Source organism: Diplotaxodon limnothrissa, linkage group LG8 (assembly GCF_057381915.1).
Source record: "Diplotaxodon limnothrissa isolate DT_005_m linkage group LG8, D_limnothrissa_male_GT1.1, whole genome shotgun sequence".
Lineage (NCBI taxonomy): Eukaryota > Metazoa > Chordata > Actinopteri > Cichliformes > Cichlidae > Diplotaxodon > Diplotaxodon limnothrissa.
Genome location: NC_140603.1, coordinates 22,544,401 through 22,567,890, shown reverse-complemented (window position 1 = coordinate 22,567,890; position 23,490 = coordinate 22,544,401). Strand labels below are relative to the sequence as shown.

General features: G+C 40.9%; 2 protein-coding genes across 2 annotated transcripts; both read left to right on the top strand.

Moving 5' to 3' along the window:
• Nucleotides 1-1,851: 1,851 nt before the first annotated feature.
• Nucleotides 1,852-13,071, top strand: LOC146626885 (thrombospondin-2-like). Its single transcript, XM_085360891.1, has 20 exons — nucleotides 1,852-1,885; nucleotides 2,020-2,085; nucleotides 2,194-2,330; nucleotides 2,865-3,380; nucleotides 3,993-4,086; nucleotides 4,208-4,372; nucleotides 4,617-4,793; nucleotides 4,879-5,052; nucleotides 5,363-5,493; nucleotides 6,187-6,321; nucleotides 6,404-6,622; nucleotides 6,729-6,836; nucleotides 6,931-7,090; nucleotides 7,357-7,475; nucleotides 8,439-8,673; nucleotides 9,194-9,421; nucleotides 9,510-9,640; nucleotides 9,753-9,893; nucleotides 10,075-10,172; nucleotides 12,915-13,071. The coding sequence occupies exons 2-20, from the start codon at nucleotides 2,022-2,024 to the stop codon at nucleotides 13,069-13,071; spliced, it is 3,189 nt and encodes a 1,062-aa protein (XP_085217017.1). The 5' UTR covers nucleotides 1,852-1,885; nucleotides 2,020-2,021.
• Nucleotides 13,072-19,008: 5,937 nt separating this feature from the next.
• LOC146626884 (potassium channel subfamily K member 1-like) lies at nucleotides 19,009-23,440 on the top strand. Its single transcript, XM_085360888.1, has 3 exons — nucleotides 19,009-19,360; nucleotides 21,197-21,601; nucleotides 23,136-23,440. Exons 1-3 carry the CDS (start codon nucleotides 19,009-19,011, stop codon nucleotides 23,438-23,440), a joined length of 1,062 nt encoding a protein of 353 aa, XP_085217014.1.
• Nucleotides 23,441-23,490: the final 50 nt, after the last annotated feature.

The window sequence follows — 23,490 nt, the reverse complement described above, 5'->3', positions numbered from 1 at the left end:
AAATGGATTAATGCTGTCCTGTTTTACTGACCTGTAGAGCTACTGACCTCGCAGTGATTGTTACTGAGATAAACAAAGGGTTGCACTCTGTCAGATGAATCAGCACCTATCTATCTGCATGCTACACACTTATTTAACTAAGCAGAAATGAGCTTAGATCATATATAAATAAAGGACAGTCTTTTACAAGTCTCATCATATCATTCATGCCTACCTTTTCTGTCTTATGACACCTTTATCCCCAACCTTTTCCATTCTTGATTCACTGTGCACTCGTCCATGTAAATCCTTTTCCTTTAAGCCCATGTAATTCTCTGACCACTATGCTTAGAGTGGGGCGGCAATTGCAGGTCATTGTCTGGCTTGCCTGGCACTGAAGTTTCTGCTCACAGCAAGGACTTAGACTATAATGCAGAAGCCCTTTCAGTTCTCTGGTCTAGTTACTGTTGGAGAAATGGGGCAATTGCTGCAACACCACCTCGCTTTTGTTAAGCTGCCTGATTGCATAAAGTGCCCTGTTTCTCATCCTGCCTCAATCTTATTAAAGGTCTTCTTGTTGCTTTCAGTACTACCTTCTGGCGATAGCCCCTGTAGCCTTCAATCAGTTTTTTTGAGACCATAGTGGATGCCCTCTTTAAAACTATTTTCTCCCCATAAACACAGTGTAAGACTAACAGAGTCAGGACTTTGAGACAGATCCCAGAACAGAGTGTGCCTTCCACACAGCATATCACTCCAAGCGTGTCACGCTAGACTCTGCCAAGTAATCTCACCCAACTCTACCTTTTTCTATCCCCTCAGATCTTATTACTTTTGGGCTTTTTCTGACTCCCAGAGCAGTGACAGCACCTGCTTTCACTGTCTCCGTCACTGAACCACTTCCAGGAAGAAACATGGTCTCTGTTCTTATTTGTTCTCCGCTGTGATGTTTCTAGGTATCTGGAAATAGAAAATTTGTTGGGATTTTGTGTGAGTGTGTTTGTATGGGCACAGGCGCATGCATGTGTGCACACACATCTGTGAGATTCATTAGTCCACAAGTGGAGTGTACAGATGGAAAATGTGATTCGGGATGATGATGCCTTTTTGACTCAGCAGGGAGAAGACCAAACAGAGAGAGATCCCAGCCGAAGTAGATGTTTTTGTATTCCATCAGTTTTCTCGTAGCTCACAATCTTCTGCACACAGCGCTTCCAAAAGCACACACATGCAAACACACACGCATCGAGCCTCTAATTTTTGCAAAGGATTTATGGTAATGCCAGTTTTCTCGCTGCTAAAATATTGGAAAATTTGTGCAGCCAGTAACAGTGTGTGTTTGTGCCTGTGTGCCTGTTTCGGTGTGTGAGTGTGTGCATTCGTGCATGCAAGTCTCATTTTGGAGAGTGAAGAGTGTAAATGATGTGTCTGGGAAACCTGCATCGAGACGTCAACACACACACAGACACAGTTCCTTCCATCCAGCTGGGTTCCTCGCTGGGAGATATGCAGCCTAGTTCATCGCCAGACACACGGGTAAAATATGGCCCCTGCTCCTGCCACACATACACACACATACACAGACACACACACTCTCAAACAAATAACACTGTTTGAGATTTCTCCCGAACTAACAAAGCTGTCTGCATGTTTCTTACTCAGATTACTCTCTTACCAAACCCATCCCTTTTTTCTTTTCTTTGGATGATTCAGTGACAAATTACTGAGTGAACTGTGCTGGTGATCTTCACTCTGGATACCAAGGTGAGAAGATAATAAAGGAGGGAAGCAATCAAGGAAGAGGAAAAGGAGACATTCCACTACAGCCCCTGCGGAGCTGCAGCAGGGACGAGCCTACTGGCTGTGATTTCTAGTCAGGAAAGGCAGAGGAGCAAGGAGAACGCAGGTATGCATGGTTATTTCTCTCTTTTTGTCCTTCTTTTTCTTTTATTTCCTATGCCTGAGATCTGCTTGGATTCTATATAGGAGGTTACTTTCTATATTTCAAGGTGACTGCATGTGTTATTTATGTGTAAGCAGGAATGGGTTATCTGAGGGGTCTCCTTCAGCTTTTGATATTCCTCTATGCAGCAGGAGTGTGTGCAGGTACCACACATATGCATCAGTACAGTTGCTCCGCCTGTTTCTTTATCATTAAAGCAGAATCATATCTAAATCTTGAAAAGCCCACACATACTCGTGCCTCCTCCACAGGTGTGGATGGCGCAAAGGTCAGCAACTTGTCATCGCAAATCTGTCTTCATCCGTGTGAGGACCTGTTTGGCTTGCTCACTGAGATCCATGGCCTACGTGTTGTGACCAACAACCTGCTCGAAGACTTGGATAGAGTAGTAAGATGCATAAAAGCATGCACATTTATCATGGTATTTGTTAAAATTGTGTTTCTTATTGCCTGATGGTACATTATTTTATAGCAGCATGAGCAAGAATTTAAATATTTTTTAGCAAACAGGTTAAAATGTTGTGTCATTTTTAAGGTAAAAGTAACTTTAAACATGAACATTTTTAAATCTTTTTTTTAGATTATTTTTAGATTATTTAAACCAGTAATAGTCCATTTTCAATAACTATGTGTTTACCAAGGTTGTAATACACTTTTTATTCTGTGTCATCACAGAAAAGTTGACTGAATTTAAATTCTGAGAGTAATTCTTTTTCCAGTGCAAATGGCACAAATAAAGGATTTTCTGTCAGGAAGTACTGTGGTCTGTGGCAAATGCCTCTGGGGGAAAAAAAAAAAAAAACCAAGAGGAAATCTCCCCACAGATATGGCCCACAGTAGTTTGGCTGGTCTCATTCAATATAAATACACAATAATACTTTCTTATTTGAAAAATGTATTTAGCTAATTTTAGTATTTTCAGTCCAAAGAAAATGAAGAGATACGGATATCTTTGGATGAACTCAGTAACAGACATGGCAGTGGTACCAGCAGTGGCAAAGGGAAAGGCCATGGGAGAGGCAATGGGAACGGCAACAGCAGCAGCAGCAGCAGCCACGGCCATGGCCACAGCAACGGCAATGGCAGGGGCAATGACAATGGGAACGGCAACGGCAGCAGCAGCAGCAGCCACGGCCGTGGCCACAGCAACGGCAGTGGCAGAGGATATGGCAACAGCAACGGGAACGGCAACAGCAGCAGCAACAGCCACGGCCGTGACCGCAGCAATGGCAGTGGCAACAGCAGCGGCAGTGGCAATGGTAATGGCAACGGCAGTGGCATCAGCAGCAGCATCAGAAGCAGCCGCAGAGGTGGTGATGGTGACAGCAGTGACAATGATCTTGACAGAGACAGTGAGGCATGGTGCGTGCAGGATGGACGAGTGTACGAGCAGGGGGAGGACTGGGAGGTTGACAGCTGCACCTCCTGTACTTGCCAGGTTTGTGCTGAACAAATCTATTAACTACAATAACACACTGGCAGAATTTCCTGGGGAAATACCATGCAAGCATTTAACTGAATTAAGGATATATAAGAGATAGAGAGCAGATATTAATATCATCATCTACACCAGCAAAGTAAAATGGAAAATTATAAGTGACAACCTTTAGCATTAAATTAATCTTCAAGGTAGCTTACCAATGTTTTTATACACAAGGACTTTGGTTGACGACTTGACTGCTGCAACTTATTATTGCTTCGCTTCACTCTAATACTTAATAAAAAGCAAATATGCAGCATTTTAAAAATGTCCAACTGTTCCTTTAAACGATGTTTACCAATTGGGGAAGTTTCACTTGTATGCAATGTGGTTTCATTTATTACCAGAAGTTCTATATTTTATGCATGCTTCATCCTCATCCCTACGTCTGTTTCTTTTTATAAGAACCATTATTTTTGTTGAGGATGGGATGAAGGTTTAGCCTGACTTGTTATGACTCATGAAAACATACCATTCCTTGCAAGAACTGGCATTCAGCAAAACATCTGGATTCAATAATGTGATATTGTTAGAAAATCTAAATGTATCAACACTGGACTGTCTTGCCAGGATGGAAAGGTGGTTTGTCAACAGGTGTCATGTGCTCCTGTGTCCTGCATCAATCCGTCTTTTGTCGATGGAAGTTGCTGTCCTGTCTGTCTTAGTGAGTATCATTTTTCTGCAGCTGGGATTTTGTCTTTACATGGATGCCAAGATTAATAAATATAATAAAAACACAACAACAACAACAACAACAACACGTCTGTTGTCTGTATGTAATAAAGATGATGAAGACGGCTGGTCCCCATGGTCTGAGTGGACCCACTGCTCCGCCACCTGTGGACGTGGAGGGCAGCAAAGGGGTCGATCCTGCAATGGCATCATGCCGTCCTGCTCTGGCCCGTCAGTCCAAACCCGCAGCTGCATGATGATGAAGTGTGACCGCAAGGGTAAGGCATCACTCTGCACATCAGATCTGTCACCTGTTTCAGCTTAATGCTCTTTTAGTGACTGACTGACTGAGCCAAGTCCTATTCAAAACAGTGAACTGGCAATTCCCAGACGGCGAAAATATGAAACCTCAGACAAATGGAGATCGTAGAGATTCTAATCGTAATTGGAAACATGTTTTGTTCTCTGTACGCTGCTGAGCTGTAGCGGTGGTCTGACTTTCTTTTGTCTTTATTTGTCTAGTGCGTGCTGACGGGAACTGGGGCCTTTGGTCTCCTTGGTCTGCGTGCACAACCACATGTGGAGAAGGAAACATTACACGGGTCCGTCTGTGCAACAATCCTCCACCACAGAAGGGGGGCAAGGGGTGCACAGGTAGCGCCATGGAGACACAACCTTGCAACAACACGCTCTGCCCGAGTAAGTAGGAGCGCACAGCTGCACATTTGAAAGCACTCATACGCATTAAAAGTGGCTCAAAGGTAAATGATGCATTTCGGTGTAGTTGCTGGAGGCTGGACGGCCTGGACTGAATGGTCAGTCTGTTCAGAGACATGTAACGGGGGCCTCATGAGTCGCCAGCGAGAGTGTGTGAACCCCGCCCCTCAGAACGGCGGGAAGCCTTGTGCTGGAGATGCTGTGGACTATGAAGGATGTAACAAACAACCATGTCCTTTAGGTAAACCTTAACCTTGTGCAGCTGTACCAACTAATGTTATTCTACATGCAGGCTAAGCCTCACATACATAGAGAACCTTAATCCCATTTTATTGGAGAGAACATGTTTTCAAACAATTGAGGATTAAGAAATAATATCCTTCACTGTTTGCTCTGCTTTATTCAATTACAGAGGCTTAGGATAGAAAAGAGAAATGATTCGAATATGAATTCCTTCAGAATCATTATGGTGCAATTGACCCACACTTGAACAATTTGCTTTGTGACTAAGTGTAAAAGACTTTTATGTGTAAATTTTTTATGCATTTCAGATATGTGCTTGCTTTCTAATCCTTGTTTTCCTGGGGTTAAATGCACAACGCATCGCGATGGATCATGGGAATGTGGACGCTGCCCGTTGGGTTTCAGTGGTAACGGCACTCATTGTGAAGATGAGAATGAGGTAATGAGATTAGACACAGGATCACACTACACAATATGAGCGCAACAATGGCCTAACTTCGCTGATGCATGGCGTAGGAAAGGTCCTCCTCAAAATTCCTTAGCATAATGCTGCATTTCATTGATTTTCAGGGAGTTATCTTTATTTCCTTGCAGTGAATTGTGGCCCAACTTGACAAGGTCAGCAGGGCCGTTTCCAGTGATGATAATGCCTGCCTGTCAGTTGGTTGCATATGTTAAAGTGTCTCTATAACTATGGAATTAATTATTGGGAATTTTTTAGACCTTATGGCTCCCAGATGATGCATCCGAATAACATTGGTGACCCAGATTTTTCCTCTAATACCACATTTATGGTTTTGATTTAAGTGACAAGACAGCTAGATGAACTACCAAGAATTTTGGTACAGATATTCATATTCCTCCAGAGATTAAGAACTTTCATCAGTCATTAACTTTTTGCCTGATGGAATCGTTTTGTCAAAACTTTAATTTTTCCGATACTTATCTGAAGCGCTAATGACATTTCCAGAAGTCAGTGGACTCATTTTTAACTTCTCTGACTTAGTAACCATTGAAATATTCTGTAGTCTGATCCTGACAAAGAGATTTTCTTTCAACACGCGTAACACCTTTGTACAGTTCATGTTTGATATGCTGAACATGGATAATCTCTCAACCTCCATCTCTTCAGTGTGAAGTGGAGGGAGTGTGTGTTACACTGTGCATAAACACAGACCCTGGATTCTACTGCCTGCCCTGTCCGCCGCGCCATAAAGGCACTCAACCGTATGGCCTCGGTCTGGATGAAGCCCTGAAAACCAGGCAGGCAGGTGTTTTTCTCTTTGCTTTGACCTGCAGTCATTAACCGTAGAGACTTTTGTATTCTCAAAGAGCTGCTCTGTTTGTAGGTGTGTGAACCGTATAACCCTTGCAAAGACAACACACACACTTGCCACAAGTATGCTGAGTGTATATACCTTGGCCTGGCGTCTGAGGTCTTGTACAAGTGTGTGTGTGCGGTGGGGTTTGCTGGCGATGGCTCCCTGTGTGGTGAGGACTCTGATCTGGATGGCTGGCCCAATAATAGATTACCCTGCAAGCAGAATGCCACCTATCACTGTGAAAAGGTAAGATATCTACTTCAGCGTGAGCTAAAATCATTCAGACTTGTTGAGAGATACCCGAGCTGCATTCTGGTTGGATACCATTAATCTTTGTTGTGACTGGCTGCAGGATAATTGCCCCATGCTGCCAAACTCTGGACAGGAAGACCTGGATGCGGACGGACAGGGCGATGCCTGTGACCCTGACGATGACAATGATGGCATCACAGATGAAAGGGTGAGACAAAACCACTTTAAAGTCGCCATGATTGAAAACAGGCGTGTCTTGCCGTATGCAAACATCCATGTGAATGTGTGTTTTTTTGACACAGGACAATTGCCCGCTGATGTACAACCCTCGGCAGTTTGATTCTGACAGGGACGGGGTTGGGGACAGCTGCGACAACTGTCCATTTGAAAGCAACCCTATGCAGACAGACACTGATAACAATGGAGAGGGAGACGCCTGCAGCATCGACATAGATGGAGACGGTAAGAACAACTCATTGTACCAGGCCTTGAATGTGCAGCTAGTCTGCTTGGAATCAGGATCAATTGGTGGTAATAAAGTGACAGTGCTGGCAATATAATAACTCAAAAAAAGTAGATATGAACTTGAAAATATAGATGAAATTGAATTTACCGAAACATAGCCTTGATGTATATTATTTGTCTGGTTATGTTCACAAAAAAATTTTTTTTTTAAAAAATCAGTCTAAAGGCTGTGTATGTGTGTGTGTTTCTGTCTATTCTTTCAGAGGTTCTGAATGACCGGGACAACTGTCCTCTAGTCTACAACACCGACCAGAGGGACACAGACCTGGATGGTGTCGGAGACCAGTGTGACAACTGTCCACTTCTACATAACCCAGACCAGGTTCTTGAAAAAATCAAGTTTTCAAACATTTTTTTCTTCTGACTTACCCCCAAAACCCTGTCAGATGAATCTACTAATCTGTTTATGAACATACCTTTTATATTTAAATAAGTGCATTTGAGCTCATTTTAAAGTTAGATTCGGACTGCCTCCAGTTTATTTTAAACTCTTTGTGATTATATGTTGCTTACAATTCATTAGTTACAGTAAGAAAACTCCGTCACCCATTAATCAACTACTTTTAGTCACTATTATATTTAAAAACTCTTCATTAAATGCTGCTGCCACAGGTTAGCTAATGTTTAGAAAGCTATTTTGTTTATTGATGCTTTGAGCTAGCAGTTCCAACTGTGAGACATGTTTTAGTTAATTATTTCCAACTTTTGATTTTAGAGAAATATTTACTTATTATGTTTAATTAATAATTTTAACTGATAATTCATACAATTAGCTAACGCTTGTAACTGGTCGCCATATTTTTAGCTTATCATTTCCAGCTTTTGGTTGGATGGATGATGATGATTTGGGCTTGTTTTGCCCAAATCATAGGGTCTGGTCACTTTATTGAGTCAACCATGAACAAATATGCATAACATAACAAAGTATTCTATCAAATGTAAGCCTATCTCTCCAACAGTTAAAGCCTGGCTGGAACTGGGCCATGCAACAGTATAATGATCCCAAGCACAGCAGTAAATCTACAACAGAAAAAGAAAGTATCTAGGTAGTGCTATAGTCCCAAAACTCAACTTGATTGAAATGCTGAGGTAGGACCTTAAGAGAAACCGTAAGATTTAATTTCATTTAATTGTGACCTCTTTTTTATTTATTTATATATTTTAGCTAATTTCTCATCTAATCCGAGCCCCCAGGCTAATACAGAAGTATTCCCTGCACTAAATAAATAATGCTGTTTGTAGTGACCCAAAACATATTATACACTACATCCACATGTGTTGGCAGCTTGACTCTGACAGTGACCTGGTGGGAGACATGTGCGACGACAATGAGGACATCGATGAGGACGGCCACCAAAACACTCTAGACAACTGCCCTTATATTGCCAACAGCAATCAGGCTGACCACGACAAAGATGGAAAGGGAGATGCTTGTGACCATGACGACGACAATGACGGTATCCCTGATGACCGTGACAACTGCAGACTGGTACCCAACAGGGACCAGGTAGACTCTGATGGTCAGTGTTGTTACAGCTGAGCTATCCTATCCTAGTCTACCCAAGGAGGCAAAATAGAAAGTAAACAGGGATGTTTCAAATCAATAAAAAAAAGTGAGCAATTTGATTTCATTTAAAAATAAAATAAGACCTGATTCCCATTCTAGCCAGTCATAGGTGTGTCAGGCTTTACATAGCTAATATCAAAATACAGACATGAACAAATAGTTTGCTGTCACACAGGGAAAATAACTTGTACAATTTATGATTAATGGATTTTGCAGTCATGAAATAAAAGTTTGTGACTATCAGTCCAGTTTCCATTGCTTTAGGTCATATTGATCTTGGACATCAACATAAACACTTAATGGCTCTCTGTAGTGTAATTAATAATACTTAAAAGGTTGATCTATCCACCATCATACATGGTTTTCTTAGTACATTTTCATGTTATCTTGTCCAGTTCTTTTCCCCCATCTTGGCAAAAAATAATAAGGAAAAGTCAAGTTACACTTGTTCTCTTTTTTCTTTATTCTTTCAGGTGATGGCAGTGGAGACGCATGCTTTGATGACTTTGACAATGACAGTATTCCAGATGCGTTGGATCCCTGTCCCCTGAACCAGGATATTGGGTCTACAGATTTCCGGAAGTTTCAGGTTGTTTTGTTGGACCCTAAAGGCACCACGCAGTCTGACCCCCTCTGGGTCATCCGCAGCCAGGGTACAGAGCTGCTGCAGATTGCCAACTCTGACCCCGGGATCGCTTTAGGTGAGATTAACCATAAAAAACACTAAACATATAAGACATATAATGAAAGTGATTAGTCAACATGAATAATATTCCTGTGTCTGAACAGGATACGACAAGTTCAGCGCCGTGGACTTCAGTGTCACATTTTATGTAAATACTAACCGAGATGACGACTACGCAGGGATTGTGTTTGCCTATCAGTCCAGTCAACGCTTCTACGTTGTCATGTGGAAACAGGTGCGAGCTGAACGCTGACTCTTAATTCTCACAAGCAATAAACTTAAAATACATAATAGAGAACATGTAACCATTTCTCTCCACCACATTGATTTTTTTTCTGTAAGCGCAGGTGTCTCAGGCCTACTGGGAGAAAAAGCCAACCAAAGCTTTCGGCACTGCTGGAGTCTCAATCAAACTGGTCAACTCAAACACAGGACCAGGGGAGTATCTGCGCAATGCTCTGTGGCACACAGGAAACACTAGACACCAGGTTAGAATGAGTAAACTCATAAATCTGCCACCTTTTTATTGTGCTTTCAGTATCATAAAAAATACAAAGAAAATCTTATCTTAAAAGATAACACTTTCTGAATATTAAATTGTTTGGCGCAGTAAACATTAGATACTCTGGTAAATATGATTGTCCTCCGTGGCGCCTGAATATGTTTCAGGTCAGAACTTTGTGGCACGACCCCAATAAAATTGCCTGGAAGGACTACACACCCTACCGCATGCACCTTATCCACCGACCCAAGACTGGGTTTATCAGGTACAAACCATAATGTAAAGTGTCACCACAACTGTGGTTTGATTTATTATGGATTATTGATTCTTGAAAGAAGCAGTGACCCCAGAATATGCAGCATATATTCATTTCTGACAGAAGATATTGCTCTGTGAAGTAGTTATACTTCTGGGTTTTTCCATGAAAGATCAGTGAATCCTCCCACCTGACCCACTCAGAATCAACTTAAAATATGATTAAATACAGCTAGAAGATTAGCCTCGTATCAAAATGTAGGAAAAAGAGACTTTTCATATGCTATCCCGTAACTTGTTTTGACCAGCAACCTATCCCACATGATGATTTAAGTATTAAAAGTTTATCCCAAATGCACTTTTTGAAGTTTTCTCTGACACATGTTTCTCTTACTCTACATCATCAACATTTAATTGGGCCAATGTTGCTTTGAAACTATGATATATCCCATGAGATTGATGCTCAAAGTTGGTTACAGAGAAAATCATGCTGACAAAAAATGAGATTTGGGCTTTAGCTTGTGACACATGGAGTGGGTGTAAAATGAATTTTGCTGTTGTTTTTAACAGAGCTTAGATGTCAGGCCTGAAAATTTCTTGTGGCTAGCCCCTGTAGTCAGGAAGTCATGAGGGTTTAGATATGCTAGAGCAAAATAATATGATTAAAAAGTGCGTCCTTATCTCCGACAGTCTTGTGAAAAAGAACGTTTTTCACAGGACTCTTTGCATTCCTTCTTTAGCAACAATAACTTGATGTTATCATTTTCTGTTTGACGTGATCAGTCTCTCACGTCCTTGTGGAGGATTATGGCCCGATCTTCTTTACAGTGGTGAATCGGCTCATTGACGTCTCCGAGCATTTGTTTATGCACAGCTCTCTTAAGGTCTCGCCACAGCATATCAATCAGGTTGACGTCTGGACTTTTATTGGGCCATTGCATCACCTTGATTCTTTTCTTTTTCAGCCATTCTCCTATAGATTTGCTAGCCAAGCTGTAGGTGTCATATAGATGGTGTCAAGTTTGACTCTAGAATACTTTGGTATACAGGGAAGCTCATGGCTAACTCAGTGGCTGTGCGGTGCCCAGGTCTTGTGGCCGCAAAACATATACAAATCATCACACCTCCACTACTGTGCTTGACAGCTAGGTTGAGGTAAAGTCTTTCGCATTACTTAAGTCCTATGGAAGCATTAAGGGTGTACTTAGTTTGTCACAGGACTCATGGCAAAGTTTTCAAGTTTTATCATGACTGCATGACTTTTGATTGCCTGTAATGGGTTTTTTCATAGTATTAAGGCAAATTTTTTACATGCTTTCATTAGATACACTTACACAATAACCTAAGTTTAAAAAAAACCCCAGATATACTGAGATGAAACATTTGTTGCTCGGCTGGTTTTTTGTATTTGGAACCTGGATTTAATTTATATTTTTGGGGTTGAGCTGTCATAAACAGCTGTCACAGCTGGATTATGATCTTGGAATCCACCAAACATTTAGAATTAGATTGGCAGGTTTCCTCAGGAGAACTCGAGCTCTTTTCTAGTGGAAACAACTGAACATTTACAGCTGAACATTCAGGTATTATTGGCTTGGCTTTTATAGGACCATACCAGTATTTTTTAACCCAATTACTACCCACGGAATACATTATTGCCTATTATTTCCAAAGAAACTTCTTAATTTTAAGTCAAAATCCAACTTGCAGGCAGGAATTTTAGACATTTGTGATAGCGCTGAACATGCCTGTGTATATTTGCATGTATGGCAAACTATTAAAATTAATGTTATTATAGGTAAAAAATAGAAAAATCTGGGCATGTTCTTTGAAATAAAATTTTTGTGGCCCAGTTCAGTTCATGTAGGTTTTAGTGCAACAACAATCTGCAGAATGACTTCTTCAATCTGTGGAAATCACATTTGTGTCAGCCTGAAATGTTCTTACACTCGAGGACATCATCAATCTCTAAGAGTTATTTTATGATAACAGTGTAATTCACTTTCCAAGTCCAACCCACTTCTCCTCAACCTGCCACATCTACTTCTGTTTAGTTGTATTTCTCACTAATAGCCTGGATAAAAAAAAAACAACAACAACAAAATAAAAACAACCCCAGGCTACGAGTTCTCTGTGCTCTGTGCTGTTTATGTGCAGATGGGGAAAACAACAGCATTGCCATAGTGAGATTTCCAATCTGGAAAAAACAGAAGTCAGAGAAAAAAGCTGTTATGTGACAGATTTGAAAAAATACTCTTTTTTGATACATGCTGTGGCAGTGCTGCATTCCTGTTACTGAATGACTGTACTGGAGAATGAATGTACAACTGTACACTAAGTGAATGTGAGGCTGAAAAGAAGCTCCTGCTCTTTGACTGTGAAGGACGGACATGTATTGATATTTTGGATACTTGCTCCAAAGCTCCATTGTAACTGCTATGAATATATCTCCAACTGACATCACGTCCTCTGTGATGTCCGTGAAAAAAAAGTTAAGTATGCAACGTCAAGAAAAACGTAAAGTGTGAATTTATAGTAACTTTGCGAAGGACAAGCAGAAAAAGAAGAAGAATAGAAAAGATACCTCAAAAATGTCCTTGATGATACTATTTGAAATTGAAATGCCTTTAGTTACTTTCTGCAGGTTATCTTGCATTTTACTTATGATTTTAACTTAAATTTAATGTGAACATGGTAGTGTTGTACTACGGCTGATTTGCACTGGGTTGGCTATACTGTGCTTCCTTTGCAGGGTGGTGGTGTACGAGGGCAGGGACATTTTGTCCGACTCGGGGGCCGTGTATGACCACACCCTGGCTGGAGGCAGACTGGGACTGTTTGTGTTCTCTCAGGAACATGTTATCTTCTCAGACCTCAGATATGAGTGTAGAGGTAAGACATCCTGCTAACACTTTATATTAAGTGAAACAAAAATGTGCCTTTTTAGTAAAGTGCAAGTGAGGAATGGATCAGCAATGGCCTGATAGTAAACGCTCATTGATAGTTCCCTAATAAATCCAGCTCTTGGCATTCCATGTGAAAAATATTATTTACTAAAGAATCAACTGGGAGATCCTGTGTTAGTGAATCATTAGGTACCGGTGAGTTCATAATTATCCTTGCCTTAACAACTTGCCACTGTCCTCATAACTCAATACAGTAATTACTTACACTGATTACTTGTTGCTCTTTTTATGTGGCATCAAGGACCAAAGCATACTTCAGTGGTTTCTCATTATTTCAGGTTTACCTTACCATTAATTACCCCCTGCCTCCTGTGATTATGCACAGATTATTATATGACTGGCATGGTGAAGGCAAATTTTAGTGTAAGAAACGTAAATAAGTTGTTCCTCTAGTAGTTTCTACATTACATTTTTATGGTGTTTGCCTTTATTATGTTACAAAGAATTAAGTTATTCATATAAGTGCGTTTGAATGTTGAATACTGAGATACTTTTTGAGGACCCTGCTCTTTTTAAAATTTATTAAGTAATTATGGACTACAGGCAATGGAGGAGTCATGCTGAAAAAATCTGTAACTACTAAGTAACTACTTTGTATGAGGTTTTGCAGCAGTACATATACAGATAACTGCACTAACTGGTCAGTTCATTAGGTACAATTTGCTTGTACTGGTTTGGACCATCTTTTCTCTTCAGAATTGCCCTAATTCTTCATGCCACAGATTCAACAATGCGCTGGAAACATTCCTAAGAGATTTTGACATGAACATGAGACGCAGTTGCTGCAGTTTTATTCACTGTACATCTACAACGTGAATCTCCCGTTCCATCACTTCACAAACATGGTCTATTGGATAGAGACCCTGTGTCTGTGGAGGTCATTTAAGTACAGTGAACTCGTGTTCGGGAAACACTGTGGTCATAAAGGAATGGACATGGTCAGCAACAATACTCAGGTCAGATGTGATGATTAAATGATACTCAGTTGGTACTAAGAGGCCCGAAGTTTGCCAAGAAAATATCGCCTACGCCATCACACCAACAACAACGTGAACTGTAATTGTAAGGCATGATGGATTCATGTTCTCATGTTGTTCACACCAAATTCTTATTATACCATCCAAGTGTCAGAGCAGAAATTGGGACACATTTCATCTTACGTTGTTTAATTGCGGTGAGCCCATGCAAACTGTAGCCTCAGTTACCACAGGAGGGACACCAAGTGTGGTCTTCTGCTGCCGTAGCCCATCTGCTTCAAGGTTCAATGTGTTGCTCCTCTAGATACCTCGGTTTTAACGAGTGGTTATTTGATTTACTGTTGCCTTTTTATCAGCTCAGAGCAGTCTGCCATTCTCCTGTGACCTCTGGCATCGACAAGCCATTTTTCTCCAAGAGAACTGCTGCTAACTGGATATTTTCTCCTTTTTTGGACCATTCTCTGTAAACCCTACAGATGGTTGTGTGGAAAATCCCAGTAGATCAGTCGTTTCTGAAATACTCAGACTAGCCCATCTGGCACTAACAGCCATGCCACATTCAAATGCGCTTACAGTTTTTGCCCACTGCTTGAACACATTTTGCAAAACTCCGCTCTCTGTGCCAAAACTGTACACACAAGTACACATGACACAACACTGGGAAATATACCATTCACATCTGTGCCAAATTGAAACTCTACTCCCAAAACCTAAACTCTGCTGTCAAAACCTGACATTCCTTTGTCAAAATGTAACTCTGTTGACAAAATGACACATACTTGCATCATATGCAAACACTGACAGATCAGGGGGAACACACTACTCTTCTTTATATAAAACACTGCAGTCCTTGATTTCCATTGTTTATTCAGAAGGCACATTTACAGGAGACACATTTTCAAACAACCAAAAACGCAAATAGACCTACTCAATATTGTACATTGCAGTACCATGAATTCAGATAAAGCAAAAAAAACAAACAAAACAACAACAACACAATAATACTGCAATAGAAAAAACACTATACTGTAAACACAAAAAACCATGACAATTGTGCATAAGTGGGCTCATGGATCCCGCCGTCTGTTGGGGTCTGGCCACAGGACCTCATCAACATCGCAAGCAATGTCCTCTCCCGCTAGGCACCGGGGAAAATATCCTCTTGCATGTCGAAACCATCCATGGATTGCTGTCACCTGAATGTCGCCGCAGGCCTGTTCCATTGCCTGCAGAAGAGGCATGCGGGCATGTAGTTGGCGGTCATATACTCGCCATCTCCAAGCCGAAAAAAATTCCTCTATAGGGTTCAAAAATGGTGAGTAAGGGGGCAAGTATACCACTTCAAATTGATTGTGGTTGGAGAACCAGGCCTGGACCAGAGCAGCCCGATGGAAACTGACATTATCCCATATCACCACAAACCTGGGCTGATCTGGTCTGTTCTGTACAACTATATCATGGAGAGCATCTAGAAATGTGAGTATGTGTTGGCTATTGTATGGACCTAGTATTGCATGATGGTGCAGAAGCCCTCGAAGGCATATGGCGGCACATAATGTGATGTTTCCCCCGCGCTGCCCTGGGACGTGCACAATTGCCCTTTGGCCAATTACATTACGACCCCGTCGTCTTGTTTTGCTCAGGTCGAATCCAGCTTCATCAATGAAAATGTATTCATGAGGCTGTGCAGCTCCATCCATGGCCAAGATTCTCTGAAAAAAAAGGGGAACATATCACTGTACTACAGTGCTACACATACAGCACCCTCACCCCATCACACAGGTACCTGTGTAGCTCTCAGAATAGATCCATGTGGTACTGATATGGTACATATTCAGCTGCTACTGGACTTCACCAATACTCTATTGTAAATGTAAGGGACAGTTACACGTACCCGTACATATTCAGCTCGAAGTCCTTTGACCCTGTCACTGTTCCTCTCGAATGGGACTCTGTAGAGCTGCTTCATGGTGATGCTGTGTTTACCCAAGATGCGTCTGATGGTGGTGATGCTCACATGGTCTATGTTGCTGAACACTCGCCTGTCTGCAAGTATTTTCCGTCGTAGCTGGTGGAGACGGATGGCATTGTCTGCCCTCACTAGGTCCACAACGGCAAGTTCCTGCTGTTGTGTGAACAGGCATTGCCGTCCTCCCCCAGAAGGTCTTCGAGTCATTCTGGAGAAATACAACCACATATTGTCATCGGTTTGCTTATTTTTCTTACAGTACTTTACTGTATGTACTGTGTCATCCACTGTACAACACTGTACTTCAATATAAGGAATCAGCCACTTTGGCTGCAAAAGGAGCATTAGCACCCCGTACACTTGATATGGTAATGTGATATACTGTAGAACAGTGCTATAAAACCATCTGAGTAGAGCAGAAGGTATGGAGGTGAAGACATACCTGTTTTCTAGTCGGAATGTTCGTATTACAGATGCCACTGTGAAGCGGCTTAGATGTGGGTGGACTCTCTGCCCAGCTTCCCTCATAGTCAGGCCATGGTTGATGACATGGTCCACCAAAGTTGCTCTTATTTCATCAGAAATATGGGTCCGTGCATGGCCTCTTCGGCCTCCTCCTCCTCCTCTTCCTCCTCCTCCTCCTCCTCCTCTACCTCTTCCTCTTCCTCTTGCTCTCCCTCCATCCATGCTTGCAAAGTTCTTGAAATGGCTACGCTGAGGGCTTTTTGTAGTTGGCTAATTGGTGTTCGGTTTTGCAAGTAAGTGCCTTCAGGTGTGTATTTGAGTGGTTGCAATTACCCGATGTGTTTTGTATTTTGGATACATGTGTTTTCCGAATGGCACCCTGAAATTTCATTTTGTGAGCGAAGTGTCTTATGTATGAAATGGAGTGTAGCATGCAGGACCATGTGTGTTGCATAAAGGAGTAGGTGTGTTGCATAATTGGAACTGGGGTGCAAAGCAGCGCTTTTGTTTAAGGTAGGGGTACATGTGTTTGAGGTATGGTAACAAAAGCTTCAACTTGTGTTACTTTAGTCTAGGCATGGGTTCATGGTGTTCAAGCAACGGGCAAAAACTGTAAATCACCTTTCTTCTCCATTCTGATGCTCGGTTTGAACTTCAGCGTGTCCTCGTGACCATATCTACATGCCTGAATGCATTCAGTTGCTGCCATGAAATTGGCTGATTAGCTATTTGCATTAGCAAGCAATTGACCAGGTGTGTCTAACAAAGCAGTGAGTGTATGAAGTAATTATTACTTAATAACTTATTAATATAATACATCCTAGCTTGTTCTTTATTTACTATAAAGTCCTAGACCAGGAGTTATTAGGTAGGTACTGATGAATTTTTCATTAGCTATAAGGTCATTCCTGAAGCATTCCTCACTCATTCTTTAGTAACTAAGCAAGCTTTTGAGTCAGTTAATTTTGCCCTCTGCTGCTGTGGGTGATGTATAAAACTTGTAAGGTGTATTGTACACCTTAAAGGTGGTACAATACACCACCTTTAAGGTAAAACCTAGAGTAGTTTCCTATCTGACGATCAGGCACCTCTTAAAGATCACAAGATTAGTATAGGAGAGAAAAGGGGGGCGGAGTCCAGCAGCACAAATCTGTGGCCATTTTTTTTTACACTTTTCGAAATAATTGTACCTTTTGTGCTTTAAACACTTTATTAAATTAATTTATCTACTTTTTTTATAGTGGAACCATCTGAAATGTATTGTCATATCAGCAACTGTACAACTGTCAAAAAGTGCAATGTTTTCTGTGTTGAACTTACCTTACCTACTATCACTGCTTCAGATCATGTCTCCACACAGCAGTTCCTAAAAGTGGCTATTTTTCTTTTTGATTCTTAGATAACTGAATTATTGTCTCGGGATAATTTGGGAATTCCACAAATATCCACCAGAGAGAGAGAGAGGATACACCAGACTCAGGCGTTAATCCAGCCAAGACTATCAATTAATGACCATCCTCTATCTGTCAGCTTTGTATGCAGCAGTATTGATTTCAGGCTGTCTCATTCACTGTATATTACTGCTCTGACAGCATCTCTAATGACTGTAACTTCTTGTTGCTTTTCATTTTGTGCTTCCCTAATGGCTGTAAATAATTATTTATTGCTAGATGCCAGACATGAGAGGGAAAGATGCAAAGATAAATTGATGATGGAGTAAGTGGAGCACATGTCTGGCGGTTACTTATCAATAAAATGTTTTTTTTTAATCAACTGTTCCTTTTTTCTTTTCTGATGACGCCAGTAGCTCACAGTATGCACACACACACACTCGCACACACACGACTGTAGAAACATGGTCTCTAGCGTCTTCTAGTGGTAAAGGTGTTAATTACAAACAACGAGGATTTTCAACGCTCTGATAAAACTGTCCACGGGGATATGGAGGAGTAAAAGTGTAAGAAAATGGAAGCACACAAAGTTTAGATAACACATAAGTTTATTCAAAAACAGTGTTTGAATTTTTTTTTTTTTAGAATAATAAAGAAGAAAATGGGCTTGGAAAGTATAGGGTGTATCCTAACCCCTATAAAAGATGGTCTTTTGGTTTAAAATGATGTTCTGCTGTTTTAATAATGCAAAATGTATGTTTGGTCGCAGTAAATCTGGGTCACCGAAGAAAGCTGACCTTGCTCATGATTTATTAATTAATTTCCATTGACTCAAAACAGAAAACCCGTTCGACCGGGTTGAGAGGGAAGTGCAGTTAAAGACGCACTCCACCTGGTAAGGTGAATAAGTGACGTCACCACTGCCCTACCACTGAGGAATGAAGAATGAGGAAGACGAGTCCATCCACCGAGTACAGCATAGAAGTCTCTACCAAAAGATTCCAGGATTTCTATTTATTTAAATTAAACTGAGTACTTTTTTTTTTTTTTTTTAATAAACAAACTTTAAGCAAGTGGGATGGTACGCGGGTGCACAAGAGGCGCGTGCCGTCGGTTTATAGACAGACACCAGTCAGCGTTGAATTTCGGCCTGCTGGTTGTCGCTTACATCCTTTACCTCATCGTCGGCGCCGGGATCTTCTCCGCCATCGAGCTGCCGTACGAAGACGCGCTCCGGCAGAAGCTCAAAGCGGATCTACGGGACTTCCTGAGGAACAACTCCTGTGTGTCTGACGCTCGCCTAGAGGAGCTCCTGGCCCGCGCTCTCGAGGCCAGTAACTATGGAGTGTCCATCCTGGGTAACGACACCCAGCGTAGCTGGGACTTTGTGTCCTCCCTGTTCTTCACCAGCACCGTGCTGACCACAACAGGTGAGTCCAACGGATACAGGTGTTCAGACTTTAAAAGCCTTTGCTTCGAGAGTCGAAAATGTGAGTGGCCCATTTAGCTGAATAAATGTAAATTTGTGGCACGCTATATAAACAGGTTTCCTCGCTGTAACTAATAAGTCTATGGTTAAAGATCCCCTGTAGCCACTTTTAACACATTGGAAAATAATGTGGTTTGAATAATAAATGTTTAGGATGTTCATTTTTTTCTTTCCAAAGGAGAAAAAATATAGTAGTTAAGGGAATGAATTATTAACTACATTGGACTTTAAATAACCTTCAAGTTCAGACAAGTATGTAGAATTACAATAGACTAGCTTTAAATTTCAGTTTATCCAGTTTATCGCATGTCACTGAGCAGTCCTTACCTTTAAATATAACCTGTCTCCTTCCTCTCCTGTCCTGTGTTTCTTACATCATTCTCCATCTCTCAGTGAAGTTATCTCAAACTCTTTTCTCTCCCTGGGAAATACAGCAGCCGTACCTTTTGCTAGCAGACACTGTGTGACAAACTGCACACAAGCAGTTTGTGTTTTTACTGATCTTTGTTGAACTTACAGAAACATTGCATTTGAAATGACCTGCCACTTACAAAGGATACTTCCTTTCTGTTCGCTCTAGTGATGGATACACAAATAGGAATATCTTTTCTGTTTTACCGTTCCCTCCATTTATCCTCAAATCGATTTGATGTTTTAAGGCACGCAGTGAAGTGAAACAAAAACTTCCCTCAAACGTGTTAAGCCTAAAGTAACAAACCTGTTTTAAAACTGCAACGAGAAGAAAGTACTCGTAAAAGTAAAAATGAATAATCAAATAAAGCACAGATGCTGGAAATGTTTACTAAAGACAGTAATGAATTTGTTACTTTGTTACTGATATACTTTTCTGTTACCTCAGTTTAATGTGAGCAAAGAGAAATGACATAAAAATAGCTCCCTTGGTCATTTGGACATGTACGGTAAGTGAACTAACAGTAAGCAAGCCGTGTTAAATGATGGAGAAATTCAATATATCATGTAATAATGTTTTGTGTATTTAAGTCAAGATTAACCAAGATGAGAAAAATCCCTCTGCCTAATTTTATTGATCAAGGTCTAGCTTAAATGTCCTTTTATAAATAGTGTGTGTTTCAAGGTGTCTCTATTACATGTATTGTTATTGTATTGTATGAATTTTGGTCCAGATTCTATAAATAATCCATGAAAGCAGTATTTGTCCTGCCTTTCAGGGCCTTTGTATAAGTAATACACTCAGGAAAGTAGTATTTTTATCAGACATATCAGTAAATGCGTCTCTAGAAGAATAAATCCTTATCTCAACTCATTTGTTTTTTTAAGATAAATTAAAAAAACGATAAGTTTTTGTGCAAACCTTCAGCATTTGTCGCCAACACTTCTTGAGGGTGAGACTTTTATGTTTATATGAATGCATGAATTTATTTATTTTTCAGTTTTCTGGAGGTCTAGGAGGACCTTTGAGATATAAGTTTATAATGGCTATATTAGCATTTTAACAGAGTAGTTGTTGCATCACATACGACATGGCACAAGTGGTAGCTTATATTAACCAAAAGGAAACTAATAGGCAGCATGAAATCATGCAAAGTTTACAGAGGATATCCTAAAAAATGTTAAAAATAAATAAATTATTTCTTTATTTCTATAGCCTGCTTCATTTTAAGACTTGACGAGTCTTGTTTGACACTAACTACAGTTAGTTTTCACAAATCCCGGGTGAATCCTGGAGGAGAATTCCTCCTTTTATTACTGTAACTCTGTAATTTACATAGTGCTGCATGTTTTGTTGTGTCTTCAGGTTATGGCCACACTGTTCCTCTCTCTGATGGGGGGAAGGCTTTCTGTATCTTCTACTCCCTCCTTGGCATCCCTGTTACCCTCTTCTTCCTCTCTGCTGCGGTTCAATGGATCATGTCCGTGGTCACACGTCGTCCACTGTCCTACTTCCATCGACGATGGGCTATGTCTAAGGCACACCTGGGAGTCATCCATGCTGCCTTCCTTGCCTTCATCACGACCCTTATCTTTGTAATTATCCCTGCATGGATCTTTGTCGCTCTCGAGGAAGACTGGAACTTCCTAGAGGCTCTGTATTTCTGCTTCATCTCTCTGACAACTATTGGCCTTGGAGATTATGTACCAGGAGAAACTCCCAGTAAAGACGTAAATCCACACCCACACCTCTACCGGCTGGCCATTACAGGTGAGTAGAATTTAAAAAGGCAGTCACATTTTTTTAATCTAATATATCATGAAATAGATCATTTATGTTGTAAAAAGAAACAATTAAATATCAAAATCTGGAATATTTTTTGGGCTTTCTCTTGCCTATAAGATAGTTTTTAGTGAAAACAGAGAAGACGCACAGTAAAGGCCTTCGTGTCTCCTGCTCAACCTCTGAGCTAAACCGACACCTAGAAATTCCTGACTTTTAATAAAATATCTATATAAATACACCCTTTGTTCCAAAGACACAATGTGTAAAATGCCATCTATCATGCTACAAGGTTATTGGATCATTAGAAAATAAAAAGAAGCAATTCAAATATAATTATGTTTTCACATAATTACAGATGAGATATATAGTGTGTTTTGAGTCTATCCCAGGGTCTTCTCCCAATGGGACCTGCCCAGAAAATCTCCAAACACCTAGTAGGCATTGTAAGAAAATGCCTGAACCATCTCATCCGGGTCTTTTTAGCATGGGGTAGCAGTGCTTTCACTCCCAATTCCCACCAGCCATTACTCTCTGTTTGGACATTGTAGAGAACCTGAACAACTTATACACAGGTGTGCACTACTTTCTTCATACAACAGTGCAAAGTGGCTTTAACAGGAGTACAAAGGGGGGTGGAGTGCGCAACTAAGCAAGTAAACAAGAACATCACAGTTTCTGTTTCTAGAGTTAGGAAGCTCCCTAAATGATAACTGTAAGAGCCAGATGCTTTAGTTAGTAATACGTAGTGTTTTAATAAACCTTTAGCTTTTTGGCAATTTTCTTTAAAGAACAGCCTTCATTTCTTATAACAAAAATACTCTGATGAGTTTTAAAAGAGAATGACTTAATCAAATCCATAAAGGTGAATGCTTCATATTTTCTTCATCATGTGCATTGGATTTTAAAGATTTTCATGAGGTTTAATGCTAATGTCAGCATGCTAACATAATCACACTGACAATACTAACATGCCAGTGTTCACCAGGTGTGATATTTACTTTGCTTGCCAGTGTGGGATAGTATGTTTGCATCCCTCCATAACTTATATGGAGGGATGGGCAGTTGTATTTTTGGGCATCTGGCAAATGTAGATCCAGCATCAGCTCGTTAGTTCTGTTATCAACTCTGAAGGCAATAAGTGCATAATGACTTTGCTGTGGGTGTTCATTTTGGGGATGTGTTTTAAAGCTTGTAGGCTGAAAATGATTGCCTGCTGCGTCCAAGAATGAACAAAGGGAACTGTTTGCGTTGAGGGCCTGACAGATAATTACTGAGGCGAAACATGCTATTAATCTCGTTAAGCCAAGGGGTTCTTCAGAGTCAGGTTATAATTTTCCGTCGGCTCCATGTTGCAGCGGCTCCTTTCACCGTGACACCTTTTTTTTCAGTTTTGTTTGTTGGTATAAAAAATTCTAGGTGTTCCTGTAACAGTAGTAATGTTACAAATTCATCAAACAAAGCAGTCCCTGTTATTTTATCTGCACCTTTTATTTACTGACCAATAAAATTGCTCTTCCAGTCTACTTGCTGCTGGGCTTGGTGTGTGTCCTGGTTGTGCTGGAGACATGTTGGGAGCTTCCCCAAATGAAACGCCTTAGACATCGATTTTATGAAGAAAACCTTCGGGAACTGGACTCAGAGACCATCAACATCATCGACCGTGATCAATTGAGCGACCAGCTGGCCGATACTGCAGATCATGTGATAGATCACCCAGCAACCATCTCTTCTGTGTCAGAACAGGCTGCATCCATACGACAGAACGGGAAGTCAGCGCCTTACACCCTGGCATCAGGAAGTGCTCTTAACGGAAAACCGAGATGACAGATTGTGTTGGCTTCCAGGGTATTTTAGTACAAACTGTTCTTAAGGGG

Excerpts from the sequence above, each read along its gene's own strand:
- LOC146626885 (XM_085360891.1), top strand. The coding sequence starts at position 2,022 with ATGGGTTATCTGAGGGGTCTCCTTCAGCTTTTGATATTCCTCTATGCA. Across the intron at positions 4,794-4,878 it reads CAACAACACGCTCTGCCCGA|TTGCTGGAGGCTGGACGGCC; the intron begins GTAAGTAGGAGC and ends ATTTCGGTGTAG. Across the intron at positions 9,641-9,752 it reads ACGTTGTCATGTGGAAACAG|GTGTCTCAGGCCTACTGGGA; the intron begins GTGCGAGCTGAA and ends CTGTAAGCGCAG.
- LOC146626884 (XM_085360888.1), top strand. The coding sequence starts at position 19,009 with ATGGTACGCGGGTGCACAAGAGGCGCGTGCCGTCGGTTTATAGACAGA. Across the intron at positions 19,361-21,196 it reads CACCGTGCTGACCACAACAG|GTTATGGCCACACTGTTCCT; the intron begins GTGAGTCCAACG and ends TTGTGTCTTCAG. Across the intron at positions 21,602-23,135 it reads CTACCGGCTGGCCATTACAG|TCTACTTGCTGCTGGGCTTG; the intron begins GTGAGTAGAATT and ends TTGCTCTTCCAG.